At 41.6% G+C, this 15,620-nt stretch overlaps 1 protein-coding gene across 1 annotated transcript in view; it reads left to right on the top strand.

The window, feature by feature from the left end:
• The window catches only part of grin2bb (glutamate receptor, ionotropic, N-methyl D-aspartate 2B, genome duplicate b), a 47,804-nt gene that overhangs the window by 24,301 nt on the left and 7,883 nt on the right, over window positions 1-15,620 (top strand). The window contains exons 4-11 of the mRNA XM_085911547.1: window positions 2,581-2,724; window positions 3,564-3,834; window positions 5,121-5,313; window positions 12,444-12,558; window positions 12,634-12,839; window positions 13,703-13,874; window positions 14,565-14,718; window positions 15,036-15,161. Of these exons, the coding sequence (XP_085767673.1) occupies window positions 2,581-2,724; window positions 3,564-3,834; window positions 5,121-5,313; window positions 12,444-12,558; window positions 12,634-12,839; window positions 13,703-13,874; window positions 14,565-14,718; window positions 15,036-15,161 (1,381 nt within the window). The remainder of the gene's footprint in view (window positions 1-2,580; window positions 2,725-3,563; window positions 3,835-5,120; window positions 5,314-12,443; window positions 12,559-12,633; window positions 12,840-13,702; window positions 13,875-14,564; window positions 14,719-15,035; window positions 15,162-15,620) is intronic.

Here is a 15,620-nt window from a genome sequence, read left to right as displayed (position 1 = left end):
GTAGCACATAAGAATTAAACAGCAATAATGATCTTTGAAAGCATAATAAGAAAAATTGTAATCTGAGAAGGAACACATTAAGTGGTGACCTTTTGATCCCACTGAATAGCAGGTTTTGATCTGAAAAGTTATTACACCTCTCAGCTCTTTGAAAAAAAATTTTTTTTTAGACAATCGGCGGAAAAAAAAGTGACAGTGAGGAAACGATGACGACTTAAGCAGCTTGAGCTGGTAATGGAGAGAGTGAGTAGGTGGGAGGAAATGAAAAGGCAGCCCAGTAACCTAAGGAGGAATATGTGTGTGTTTGTGTGCGACGTCACTGTGGCTCAACATGTCACCAAGAGAAAATACAGAAAGGTCAGCTGTGACAAAACTATTGATCCCGCAGGACAATTAAAATGGCTAAATCACAGTGCAGAAAGTGCTGCGGCGTACGCTGGATAGACATTCAATGACAAATGGAGATGCGGTCATGCACCTGTTTTAAAATATGTGCCAAAAACGTAATCATCAAGGGGCGTGGCTCATTCATCCATTCATCGCTTTGTTCTTAATGGATTGCAACTGTACTGTTGTGGTTGTCTTGAAAGATGTTTCACCCTTCATCTGAGCAGGCTTCATTTGTTCATGCAGCAACAACTGGTCCTACTGTAGTAGGTTGATAAAATGATTTATGAAATAAATCATCCCTCTGGCTGTATTGTGTATATCTAATTAGATTTTTAAGAAAGCCTACAGCTTTGACAGAATCAACTATATTGCCCAAGCGTGTCACTGGATAATAAAAAAAAAACAGGGTGGTGTCCAATAGAAAATTTGAGAAGATATTGTCCAACACCCGCGGCAAAAGTTGATCTCACAATAGATGCAAATCACGTGTTAACTCTCCCTCAATTTGCTTGTACAACCCCTACCACCTTATTTTTTTTCCACACTGCCAATCCTTTCACCCTCTCTTGACACTGCGGTGTTGGCGCCTCATTACTGTGAAAAGTAGGTAGCAGATCATTTCTGTCCCTATGGCAGAAAAGGTAGGGGTGGGGGTGGGGGTACGGAAGTTGGAGGTCCAATGTGATGTATTGTGCCTGATGAGCGCTCACTCTCTTGTATGATTCACACATATGACCACAAACATTTCATTGCGCATGAATGTTTAAATTATGTTTAGACCAATTAAGAACATTTAAGATTTTCCCTTGACGCCCATATGATCTCTCCATCCATCCATCCATCCATCCATCCATCCATCCATCCATCCATCCATCCATCCATCCATCATCCATCCATCCATCCATCCATCCATCCATCCATCCATCCATCCATCCATCCATCCATCCATCCATCCAACCAACCAACCAACCAACCAACCAACCTAAATAATTAAAAACTTCCATTTTGACTAAAACTCAAAAACATATTCATTTACCTCATTAAGCTAGCTGAGAAAAAAAATACTGGAAATACTGGATGACATTAAAGTGTGCACTTCTACCTAATGAAGTGTGCAGCAAAGTGCTGGATATAAGCTCCGGGCAAATAAGCATAGTAATTCTCCCCATTTTCAATTTTCCAGGAAGCCTGCAGTGGTTGAATCACTTAAATCAAAGCATTCATCTGAACAATTCATTTTTATTTGTAGCGTGCTTCTCAAAGTCCTTCAAGATGCGTTGTCTTCCGTGTATATGTATTTCCACGTATCACTGTGCATCTTCAAAAGCAAAGTGCATCCTCGGTGCGCCGGACAGCAAAAACAGCAGTCAGTCTTGTCGCTCCGGTCGTCAGCCGCTGTCAAACCGAGGACCCCTGACATGATGCCGCTCTCATTACAGCCCCTCTGCCATGTCGCCTCCAGTCACTTACACCTCATGAATAATCCATCTCGACTCTCGCGTCCTGATGAGTCGCTTGGCGCTTTTGACATGGATGGCTGACCCTGCCCTGATTCAAAGCACCAGACAGCGCTTCCTTCGCTATCTTCTTCTCGCACGTGCCGGTTGTAATACTTGTAAAGGCTGTGTTGACAATAAGGAGTAATTTGACCCGAAAATAACTTCAGAATCCCTTTGACCCTAAAATAGCAACTTCAGAATCCCTTTGAGGGGGGACACTGACAGCAAATAGTGCCTCTGGTAATTCATGGAATATTTCCCTTTGGAGTCAGGTCACGTTCAAGAAGAGTTGGGTCAAAAAGGAATGTTGCTTTTTAGCTGTATGTCCAGCGTTTGAAATCTGATTTTTGTCTTGCTAAGAATCCATATTTGTCTTGTCTTAACTAACAGTCAGGCAATTGAGCATTGTTTAAGTTGTGGCCGTGGAAATGTTACAAGTGACAAAGTGACTTCAAGTCTGCTGTCAATGGCATTAGAATTCGGTCTACACTGTTTTTTTTTGTTACCAACACCCGATGAAAGCCGCTGGCCTAATACATTGTGATCATTTTAACGTTTGAAGAAGCTTTATGAATAAAGCTACATTTATTCCAGAGGCGCAGAGTCACTGTGCATGTGCCATAATTATCTGTCTTCACTCTCATGCTGGTGGACTTTGTTAGCTAATTGGCTCTCCGTCTCTCGTTTCCAGGACGACAACTCCATGTTTTTCCAATTCGGCCCGTCGATCGAGCAGCAGGCCTCGGTCATGTTGAATATCATGGAGGAATACGACTGGTACATCTTCTCCATAGTGACCACATACTACCCGGGCTACCAGGACTTTGTCAATAAGGTGAGCAAACAGTTGTAGCACGCTCGCTCTAAGTGGTTACGCTAAGCCTAAGAATCAAACGCAGTAGGTGGCTATGCCACCTGTCTGCTACATTTTCATCACAGTGAAGAAGCTGCCTTTGGAAATGAACATCAGTTCCGAAACAAGTCGGGGGTCAGTGAAGAATATCATTTCATGGAAAGAACATTTATTTCTATTTGAACCAAGCAGTTATTATCTGTCGCTTTGGAGCATATTACAGGAGAGCTTTCACTTAATGTGTTTCCCCCCCCCCAGCTGTAGAATCTGCTGATGTGTGTAAATATGCATGCTTTTTACCCCTACCCTATTTTGTAATATTTCTCAGTTGATATATAAATGATGAAGTGGTTCCTTACAAAAGGCAGCCAAAGTGGAGGACCTGATGGTTTGGGTTCAAAGCATAATTTTCAGCTTTTAAAAAAGATAAGGTTGGCAGACTCTGATGTAAATGGACCCGCATGTACCGTTCCCTCATTGCTTTAATGGAAAACGCAGAGCCGCTGAACATTTAGTTTTTTTTTTTCTAAATAGAGCTGCTCACTGAGGCTGGAGGCTGCTTATCTCCCGGGCCGAGCAGAGACTTTTTCAAGGCAATGCTATGAGACTCTGAGTAATGCACAACAGCAGCCATACACTTGATAGTTGCATAACAAAACAAAACAAAAAAAGTTCGACTTACAACTGGGTTGGTTGCTGAAGTCAGCAACTATCCGACTGATTTTTTTCTGTCAAAACTTTCAATGTTTAAAAAAAAAAAAAAAAAAGCAGCCTTTTGTTACTACTCCACACCATTAAATCTTCATCTCTTTTCCATCAAGGTCCGCAGTACCATCGACAATAGCTTTGTAGGCTGGGAGCTGGAGGAAGTCCTCCTGCTGGACATGTCAGTGGATGACGGTGATTCCAAAATCCAAAACCAATTGAAGAAACTGCAGAGTCCCGTCATCCTTCTGTACTGCACAAAAGAGGAGGCCAGCACTATCTTCGAGGTGGCTCATTCTGTGGGTCTCACCGGTTATGGCTTCACTTGGATTGTTCCCTCACTGGTGGCTGGAGATGCAGACCACGTACCGTCTGTTTTCCCAATAGGTAAGCTTACAACTCATGTTTATTTATAGATGTCTTTTTTTTTTAAAAACTCCAATAGGGCATAGATCACACTACCTTTACATTTTATGGCGACCCACATAAATGTATTCCCAATAAATGTAATATGAGTCGTATCTATTAATCGCAAAGTCCTTACATGCCTCAAATGTTCTCGCTGACAAAATCAGGGAGGTCAGCCGGGATTCAATTCAACCGAGTTAGCTTCGACCATTGCTGGGACTGCGTTCTGTTTAGCGCAGTGTTATGGTTCTAGAGGGAATTTTTGGGGGTGGGTCGTTGGAGAAATTCACACAGACACATTTTATAATTTCATAGATAAGTAAAACACAGACTGGACAAGCAGCAGCCGTTGACAGTCGTGAAGTCAGTGCTGACATCAAGCTGGCTCCATTCCACTGAATTTGGAAATAAAATGCAAACCAGCCAAAGCACCATAACCCCCCAAAATGCTGGAGTTTATGGGTGAGAGAAATGCATGCAGACATCAGTGGTTCCTCACGCTTGGATAGCCAAGCATAACAAAATGAGCTGAGGGCTGAACCACATTCTCCATGTTCACAAAGTATTTCATTCATGTGCTCCTCTTGAGGAAAGGAAAAAACATATCCATACATATTAGCATATGAATACATCCTATTAAAGTTTTGAGAGTGCGGTACACAGTTTTCCATTAATTTCCTGTCATTACACCTCTTCTGAGACTGGCACTCAGATTTCCAGGGGCTAGCTAAATTATTTGGATGTCTGCCCCTCCTAAAAATCGACCTGCTGCATCTTTCCAATCATATGTGCACTCTCACCTTTTTTTTACATCAAACACTGTATTTTTAAGAGATGTCCGTTATATTTCTTATACATCGAGGGTGTCAAACTCATTTTTGTTGCAGGCCGCATCGTAGTCATAGTTTCCTTCGGAGGGCCATTATAACTGTCAACACAAATAAATGTATGACCGACCGTCTCATATCATATACTGTAGAGGCTACACAACAAATTGATGAATAACTAGTTTTGAAATCAGAGACTACCAAGACCTGTTCAAATAAAAAAAAAAAAAAGAGAACGGTAATAAAAATTGCAAGCAACATCTCAACATCAAGTGAAGACAATTTGCAATTTTTGTATTGACACATAAAGTCTTCGCCGGCCAAATATAATGACACGACTGGCCAAATTTGGCCCGCAGACCAGAGTTTGACACCATTGTTATCCATGGACCCATTCCTACCAGTTCCTCTTCCATCATATCATGTCCCCCCACGCAGGGCTGATATCGGTGTCATACGACGAGTGGGATTACAACATCGAAGCCCGGGTGCGTGATGCAGTCGCCGTCATTGCCACGGCGACGTCCACCATGATATTGGATCGGGGGCCTCACACCCTCATAAAATCCAGCTGCTTCGGGACTCTTGATAAGAAAAACATCAACACTGGTCACTCCAAGGAAATACTCAGGTGGGCAAGAATTTAATATGATTGTCATAAAGTGACTGTGTTTTTAGCATTTTGTGAATTATTAAAGAGATCAAATCATGTTGTCATGCAAAAGGTAGGCTGATCAATAACAGATAAAATCATAAGAATTGGAATCCGAGTACAGCAGAAATAAATCGTAGTCGGACTTTCATTGCCTGGAGCAGAGTTAACTATCGATGCGGTGCAGCAACAACACGCGTGTGCTTCACCAAGACCTCGAGTACACAGATGCAAACACACGAGCACCACACCCAAGGAAAGCGTGTTAAGCAGGACAATAAAAACCTTTTCACTTCACATACGAGAAACAAAAAGCATTCTTTGTTCTCCTCACGAGAACATCCTTGTTTTGCCTTTTGGCACGTTACAGAAAAGCAGGAGCGCTGCTGTTCAATAATTCATTCCAGTTTAAATTCATGGGCAATGTTAACACTGTTCTCACCTTTCCACTGCAGGACAAGCACATTTGCCAGAAAGATTCATACAAACACATTTGGAGAATTACATGTGAACGCAGGAGTGAGCCTTTAAAAACTGCCATCTTTCATCCCACATTTCCTCATTTCCCATCCTGCCACTGTAGTTTGGCAACAGCTTGATGTATTACTGTAAAATGTACCGTATTTTCAGGACTATAAGGCGCACCGAAAAACCAAACATTTTCTCAAAAGTCGACAGTGCGCCTAATAGTATGGGCCAAATTCCAAAATTTAAACTGGCCCGAAGCATTGTGTCATGAAATCAATCATAAGTGGCCAGCTGAAGACTATGAATCATAAATCAAAAAGACTATGGATCACTATGTTGTGATTTGTTGCATCTGAAGTTGAAATAAAAAAGGTAACATGGAAAATGATTTGATTTGGATTAAAAATCTGACATGATGCATTAATGGTGCGTTTTATAGTCCGGTGCGCCTTATATAAGGACAAAGGTTTAAAATGGGCCATTCATTGAAGGTGCCCCTAATAGTCCGGTGCGCCTTATAGTCCGGAAAATACGGTAGTCATATTTTTTTGGGTAATAATTCGAGCATTGGTACACGCTGTCACAGCATCCTCTCACAGCACTACTGAGATAACAAGAACACCATAAACATAAATATTTCAATCCCCAAAGGGCATTGAGCGACTTGGGATGAGCGCTCAATCATCCATCCGTGCGTTAGTCTGTATGTGTGTGTGTGTAAGAAAACGAAAGATGTGATTTTTCAAGCAAACATTCATTTTTTTTCTCAACTCGACTGACTGGAGGTATAGAATTTTGATCCCGGTGTTGACCTCAGGGCGGGCGTAGCAACACCAAAACTTCCCCCACACACACATGAAAGATTTTCCAATCAGTCTTCATCACATCAAGCCACCAGTGTGATTCGTGTGGACGTGAAGCTCCGTGAGCCGAGTTTTGAATCTTGGTTGACTTCCCTTTTAAAAAAAGCTCATGCTAGCATTTTTTTTTTTTGGGTGTGTACCAGCCGAATTGCGCATGCAATAAAAGTGGTCTGTCAAGGGCTGTGCTACACAAAACGCTCACACACACACAAACACACAGACGCCGTATTCTCCCTGAGAGAGAAAAGCAATAATAAGGCCATATGTCCGTGCACGGTGCGGAGGATAGCCACAGGCCGTAGCGGGCTGGCTGCATGCAGAGCGTATTAACACGCCATCCTGTCAGCGGTGATGGACGGAGACGGGAGGCCCCTGTGAGTCATGCACTCAAATGAGTTTAGGGGGCTTGCTTGACCTTATGGGGGCACACATACGGTGATAATAATATTTGAAAATAAAAGAAGAGAGATTTCCGGCGGCCACTTGTTGTCTCAGGCCCGAGAGCGTGATCAAATGAGAAAATGTGCTGCTCCAAGTTGTTTTGGATGAGATGCGAAGACACACATACGGTGATAATAATATTTGAAAATAAAAGAAGAGAGATTTCCGGCGGCCACTTGTTATCTCAGGCCCGAGAGCGTGATCAAATGAGAAAATGTGCTGCTCCAAGTTGTTTTGGATGAGATGCGAAGACGTGTTATTATAATGAGTTGATGCTGTGCGTGTCAGATGTGATGTGTAAGTGGTGATTCATATTTTGTCACAAATTTGAGCGTTTGGATCATTGCTGCCTCATTTCTTACACAAATTTCATTTCTGACAAATATGATATGTTCTATATACGTTGCGTAACCTTTGTCCATATCTACTCTCTGGTCATTTTTATACGACTTGAGACTTCAGTTAGCTTGATTGGTGAGTCAAATTGAAAGAAATAAAATCAAATATCATGGATTTGAAAAAAACAGCCAAATTCCCTGACAACTTTATTCTCCCTATAACAGTGCCCTGCACAATTTCTACCAGTTTGTCTATTCAAATGCTTTTGTAAGAAATGATTTAAACTGCAGCGTTTTTATTGTATATTCAGAATACTAGACAGCATGGCCGCTTTTTGCCCCACTGTCTGCGTTTGCAAACTGGCTGTGAGCTTAAAGCTAAGAAGACGATCTTCACTGCAGGCCATGAGAGGCGTGCGCTGCCTCTCTCATGCTAGTCTCCGCTTATGTCACCTCTTAAAGTATTTCCTCCCGCGGCGACTGCAGCACGTCAGCGTTATTGCATTCCTCAACGGTCACAATCAAAGTGGCTTTTTCTCTTTATTAGTGAGTCAGCAAGCTAAAGCATTGCGCTTTTGGGCATCTGGAGCCCCAGTGATTTATTCTGAGTCTTTTCATACATGCAAGTGGGTCAAAGGATCAATCTGATCAACGGCTGCGCACTGTCAAGCTCGCTTTTTCCATTTTCGCTTCTCTAGTTGTGTTTTCCCATTTTGCATATACGGCATGGCACGGGTCTCTTTCTGAAGCTCTTTTTAATGATACTGAAAAGTTGAATCAATGAGCCCTCACAGGTCACTTTGACCAGCCTTTCATGCTATAAATACATATCTACACATTGTGAAGTGACAGCATTAGTGTGCTTTTCAGTGGCGCTCATTGAGCTTTGGACAAATCCTCACGAGGTGCTTTTAATGCCACCAAAGTAACAGATCAATTGTTCATGTGGCCTTTACTGGTATTTCTTCACTTATTGCATGAGTGATGGATTCACGTGCGTGTTATTGCACCTTTCATTGGTTTTATTGATTTGGCCCACAATTGGTTGAAAGTGGATTATTATTTTGGGATTAGAGCAAAAGACACAGTGGTGTATAAAGGCTAAAGAATTTTTTTCTTTATTTGCTTATTAAGAAAAAAAAAAGTCAACCACACATTACTGAAAAACATAATTTTATGTATGTATGTCTTTCTGGCGTACAAGTGAAGATGTGCATCATGTGTCGATGAATGCCTATAAAAACTTAATTTAATTAAAAAAATTGTTCAATAAAAACTTAAGTTGAAAAGTTGCATCAGATCAATTCATTTTAATGCAGAATTTACAATATCTCTTGAATAGTGTATGCTTTGAAAAATTTGTTTTTTTAATCATGTCTGACATCCTGTTTGCCAATCTTTGGTGCACATTTTAAGATCAACCAATCTGGCTAATAAACATCGCTGAACCAACCAGAGAATGGGAAAAATACAGATTTTACCTTTTTGGGTGAATCTGAAATGTGTGTATATTGGACGGACGCCAGTACTCGGGATTCTGAAGGGGCTGGGCAAATATTTGCACGGCAATGCATCGAAGCTGAAATCTGATTGGACAAAAAAAAAGACAAACACATGACTGAAAGCTGCACTTGCTATAAAAAATGTATTGAGGTAATTTTTGTGTTTTCCACGGTGTTACTTTAAAGTAGCATAAATGTCGTGCCGTTGGTGAGAATGAGACACCAATGGTGCTTTGCAATTTCGAGTTATCAATGAACATAGTATGCACGATTTGATATGTGGGAGTACCCGGGGGAAATCTTTTAGTCACCCAAAAAAAAGTTCAACTGTAATATGATTTACCATTTTACCTGGGATATTGGAAAAGCACACTGAATAGAAAATTAGATTAGTTTTCCCCCCGTACCCTTCTGCATTTAATGTTTACCGAGATTTCACTTTTCACAAGTCGTCCGTAAGAGGAAGAATATGTAATTGGGGTCAAAACGTTTAATTTGCCTCAAATATCCCCAAGCTGTTTTTGGAACCAAGTAGTTGGGCCGGACTATTCTAATGACGCCTTGGGCAGAAAGTGTGCTGTAAGATGCAGCCAAGTTGGTGCGTCACGTTGTATTTATCACTTGAAACTGCTTTTAGTCATCTTTCCTAACTTCCGTTTTCACACATTTCCGACTTCTCGGTTGGTACAATTCAGACCACGCGTGACTTTTGCAAATGTTAAATCTCTCAAAGCATTTTTAAGTATTCTTTGGGTGTAAAAACGGTGCTGCCAGTAGCAGCAATTAGCGAAGCCTTTTTAGGGATTTAGTCGAAGGTTTTTGTGCTTTAAAAGAAACGTGGAATAATTTGAATTTCATGGGATGACTGAAAATAGACGATATGAATATTTGATGTTGGCATGCTGGGGAAGGTGTGTGTTGCCATGTTAAAGCCTGGTGAGGAGATGTGTTACATCACCCCTCCTGTTCACAGCACAGGTTGCCGTTTGATGTCTGCAGCTCACCTGGGCGCCTCCCACTGCCCCACAACCGACATGCTGCACCAGCGGACACTTCTTAAAGTCGCTAAGCAACTTATACAGCACATCATTAAATGTTTGCGTTCTTTTCGTTTGATTTTTTTTTCAATTTTAGCCTTGGCTGCGATAAAAGTTGATTTGATGCTCTTTGGTTTAAAGTATTACAACCTGCAGGTTTTCACACTTTCAACTCAAGTGTCAGCTGCAGCTTTAATCAAATTATATATTTTTTTTATGGATTCTTTTGACAATTTATTGTACCAAGGAACCTACGGTGTCAAACAAATCCATAACAGTTTGATAAAGTTGATTGCGAAATAAATATTGGATAAGAATGTGACAACTGGGATATATATACTATATTTTTTTTTTCATGATTTATTTTTATTTATGCATACACACACAGTGTGACACACTAACATCCCTGCATTGCAGCAACAGACTGTTGCTTTTTTTTTTTTTTAGAAGCAGTCTGCAATAAAAAGGCAGGAATCAACATGAGTCACCATGCTGAAGATATTTAAGCTGGAAGGTAGCTTCTATTCCCCTCACAGCCATGCAGTGAACAGTTAGTGGGTGAAAGGCGCGCAAACATAGAGCGTGACTGCGATTGAGCTGCGTGAGATTCTGTTAGTAGCTCATCCCACGTGCCTTTCCCCCCCCCCCCCTTTTCTTCTATTTCCAGTGAAGTCAGAGGGGAACACCGACATGAGAAGGGATCAAACAGCTCATAAAAGCCTCGTCGATACTATGGGCTCCAAACATGAGAAACACGGCAAGCTGGCCCGTGCCGCTCTCAAAGTCCCAGCATGCATCAGTAAAAGCGCGGGTTAAACAATGGCCTTGAATTTTATTGATGAGTGATTTGTGGTGTCTCTCGGAGGTGGATCGCAGGCATTGATCTGACAGCGAGAAAATACGCCCCTCATCCGCTGAGATAAATGTTCCCATGGCAACACAGCTGATGGTTGTGGCTGCCATGGCAACGCATTACGTGACATTATGCCAAGGTATACGACGCCTCCCCTCCCTTTCCCATGTGTTGCGGTTGTACGCATACCAGGAGCCTCATTTAGCAAGTTTGCGTAAAGCCTGCGTACAAAGCATCTCCCACGCAAAGTATGGTTTTTAGAGATTAATTCTCCCACGTCTTTTTATTTCTGTTTTTGCTATCACCTGCAATAATTGTTACAATAATTGCTAATTGGTTCCACTTATCAATGAAGCACCTGAATGTCAGTCTCAGGCATTCTCAGTACCATTACCAGTACCTTTTTTTTTTAATTTCTATATTTATTTATTTTTTCAAGTTTTACTTTTTATTAATTTTATGCAGCATCTGTCATTTCACTCATGTACACCGTGAATACTTTTGCCACCTCTGCCATCCATATGTCGCACATGAAAATGGTGGCAACAAGTCCTTGAAGGAGGCTCATGGCATCATTTGTGCACAAGAGTAAGTTGCAACCAGTAAATGTGTTGGCACAACAAAGTGTGAAGCCTCCACTCGGCCATGTGTGCGCGTGTTAGAGATAGAGAGAGGTGTGTGTTATTAATACAGCCAAAGACGTCTTAGTCAGAGCCACTCAGTGTTCCAGTGGGAGGTACTTGTGATTAAATCTTTGGCCCTTTGCTCATCTCTCCTTAATAGATTTATTGTCTTGTGTTTGTCTTTTCACACTTGAAGATGATGGCCTCATACATTTAGTACTCCTTGTATGCAGACAAGATCTTTATTTCTCCGGCGGATTGTATTCCGAGGCAGAACGTCTCCATGGTGACGGCGGCCCGCAGTTTGCGACGAGGAAGAACGAGGGTGGGGAAGAGAGCAAAAGAACGAGACGCGCACTTGTTGAGACACGTTTGCCGATATGTGTTCTCGCAGGAGGTTTATGCGCTTGCCCTCTTTTTCAGTTTTGACCTTTTGCCCTTGGCTCCGTCTGCCTCGTCAGCCTTGTCAGCATGAGAGCAATCAGAAGTTGTGACGGTCGCTTTACAGACTGCGTTTTTTTTCTTTTGATAAAATCATGAAATGGAATCATGTCCTTGAGCTATTTCTCTTTTCTCCCTCCATCACTGTTGTTAACCAGCATTGTGACTAACCTTCACTGAGCTCTCCCCGCTTTTAATATGTGGTCAAGTGTCAACACAAAAATTGGATTGTTTTGTCCAGAACATACTCTAATTTTCAAAATTAAATTATCACTGTTACTTTATGCTTTGTGAAATTATTGTGGACTGCGAGAAGATTTTCTCAGTTTATCAGAATCACCATCGTGTCCACATCTCAAACTGAATGACATCACTGGCTCGCAGGTGAACATGGTGTCGAATTTAGATGGCGATATTTCCCGCTACCTCGCCCGCGTGCGTGTCCTGCAGCCGATGATTACGCCTTGTTCAACATAAACGCCATCCTTTGTTTAGAATCCCACGCACACGTTCTGACATTTGGCTTTGCAATCTAATTGTCAGGTACATCATGAATGTGACGTTTGAAGGGCGTAACCTGTCATTCAGCGAGGAGGGCCACCAGATTTTTCCCAAACTGGTCATCATTCTTCTCGACAAGGACAGAACGTGGGACAGGGTAAATACGGTGTTTGTCATACAGCGCTCGCTTCTAAAAATCTCGCCCGTCACCAAGCCTTGTTGTCACACGCAGGTGGGCAAGTGGGAGAAGGGCTCTCTGGCCATGAAGTACCACGTGTGGCCTCGCTTTGAGCTCTACTCGGCGGCGGAGGAACACGAGGACCACCTGTCCATTGTCACATTGGAGGAGGCGCCTTTTGTCATCGTGGAGGACGTGGACCCGCTAAGCGGCACCTGCATGAGGAACACCGTGCCTTGTCGTAAACAGCTCAAACTCATGTGAGAGGAATTCGCAATTGGTCGTACCGTGTGATTCAGGGAGGTTCCGTATAACGACAAATATATTTTCAAGTGATCAATAACAAAAGCCCATTGTAATACATTCAGAATTGCTCTTAAAAATGTGATTGAATATAAGAATTTCATAAATCTGCACTTAGACTCAAGCACATTCCAGTTACAAAAATGATGAGTTGAAAAAGAGTAAATGTATTAATTTAAAAGTTAAATACAACTGAACTGTACAAATGAACAGTACTGGATTTCTAATCAAAACACATCAATAAAAATAATATGCTAAGCTTTTTCATCAACAATTAAAGCGTATCGTCGAAACATGTCTAGATCTCCCCAGAAGAAATGATGGAATTAATATGCAGTCTTTTTTTGAAGTGACATTTTTGTACAGTGTGCTTTTCTCAAACTGATATGAAACCATGTGATGTAACCTCCTTCTGAACTAAGTTGACCTAAATATACTACGATGTGTACATTGAGAATTTAAACATGCATACGCCCACATACACGTGGTCGCACGCAAGCTTGGTGAGACAGTCCCCCCCCCTCATCTCGGTTTCTCATTATTGCATAATTTATGGAATATATTACAGTACCTCAGCCATCATGCATGATATGAAATCACAACCCCGTGCCCTTCTACTTATGGAGCTGCACTCGTTTAACTTTGAAGAAGATCACCAAACATACTGTGCCCTTTGTTTGACATTTGCTTCGAACAACATCCATATAGCATAACTATTCAAGACGCTTTGCATTGATTTTGTTCTTTATTATAATTTAAATGAATATAACTTCTGCCATTTGGACTTGTTTTAATATTTAAGTTTCCCTCTTCCTGTCAGCAACCAAACGGGCGATTCGGGAATCTACATCAAGCGCTGCTGCAAAGGTTTTTGCATCGACATCCTGAAGAAGATCGCCAAAGCGGTCAAGTTCAGCTACGATCTCTACCTGGTCACTAACGGTAAACACGGCAAGAAGGTGAACGGGACGTGGAACGGAATGGTTGGAGAGGTGAGGGCTTCTTTTTATAATGTGTTATAGTATCAGGAGAGGAAAGTCAATGTCAAACAAAAAATTTGACAAACATTATGCTAATATGACAAATTGTTATCCTGCAAAAATTTTATTTATCATATTACAAGAAACACTGCAGTTTGAAGTTTAATTTTTGTAATCTGCTGGGAAAAAACTAAACTAATGAATCGTATAGTTGAATAACTCAAGTGCAAACATGAAAAAAGTTAATAAGTGAAAGTGAATAAAGACAATATCACAAAATGATTTGGAATTTTAATAGATCACGTGTAGCATGCGAAAAAGGTTTTTGTAATTTGTTGGCTTTCTTCAGTCAACACATTTATTTTTAATTAAAAGCCACATAGAAACAAGAGTCTTCATTACGCCGCCTTTTTCGAAATGTCTTGTTTTTATCGTTCTGTCTCGTCATTCACTCCCATTTTGTTTGTTATTGATACCGAAGCCGGGAAGAAATCCTCATTGGCCCCGCAGAAATTTACATTTTCAATAGGCATAATTAAATAACCAAAATAATCTAACATTTTTATTTATAGCCTGATGCTGTCAAAATTCAGGCTGAATATAAACACACTCACTGAACACACACAGTATATATTTTTTTTGTCCTATGTTTTTTTTTTCTACATTCACTGACCGTCTGTTCCGTTTGTATGTGTGTGCCAGGTGGTGCTTAAGAACGCTCACATGGCGGTGGGCTCACTCACCATCAACGAAGAGCGGTCCGAGGTCATCGACTTCTCCGTGCCCTTCATCGAGACGGGAATTAGCGTCATGGTTTCCCGAAGCAATGGGACCGTGTCACCCTCTGCCTTCTTAGGTGAGAGACACAAAAGATTTTGGGGAGACGTCCTCTTTATTATTAAGAAAAAAATCTCACCTGATCACTTGTCTATATCTAATAAAAAAAAATATTGTTTCCGCTGTTACAGCCGATAACAAAATGTGCACATAATGCAAAATATTAGCCGATCTGATATTAACTATCATCTCATGTCTACTGTGAGATTTTTCTCATTTTCTCAAAGGTTGCAAAACACCCTAATATTGGATAGCATTGAACTGTGCAGCTATTGCGTTGAGTTGAATAAACATGAAGTAAACGGCTAACCTAACACGGCCCCTTTTGTGTTGCAGAGCCCTTCAGCGCTGACGTGTGGGTGATGATGTTTGTGATGCTGCTGATTGTGTCCGCCGTCGCCGTGTTTGTGTTTGAGTACTTCAGCCCGGTGGGTTACAATCGCTGCCTGGCAGACGGCAGAGGTGAGAGCGGTTTGCACACACAAGAACACACAAGCACACACACATATCCGCGCTGAGTCATTTGGCGCTCCATTGAGTTACCTTGAATTTTCAATTTTTCTATTATCGCTCATAAGGAGAGTTGTGAGTTTCTACTTGTGGAGCATTTACTTCCATCGCTACTCAATTGAGGTAATGGAAACACAATCAGACAAGTGTCAAAGCCTGAGCAAAAGGATCCTCGGTTCCCACTCCAGCAGCACTTTTAATGGTGCCGCTCTCAAGTATTACACCAGCGTTACGCCACCTTCTCCTCCCAGTTTGTAAAATGGCGGAATGCTCTCAAGCTCTTCTATTATCGTGCGTTGAAAATATTTATCGCTTTGAACAACGCGTGGCAGAACGTAGCGCCGCTGGCCGCTGGGTGTCAAACGGGAGCGAGCCAGTTTCAATCAATTTTCCCATCAAAGTCAGCAAATT

The sequence above is a fragment of the Syngnathus leptorhynchus genome, chromosome 5, assembly GCF_054491065.1.
Source record: "Syngnathus leptorhynchus isolate UIUO chromosome 5, UIUO_Slep, whole genome shotgun sequence".
Lineage (NCBI taxonomy): Eukaryota > Metazoa > Chordata > Actinopteri > Syngnathiformes > Syngnathidae > Syngnathus > Syngnathus leptorhynchus.
The sequence above is the reverse complement of the archived record's forward strand: the minus strand, read 5'-3'. Positions and strand labels throughout refer to the sequence as shown.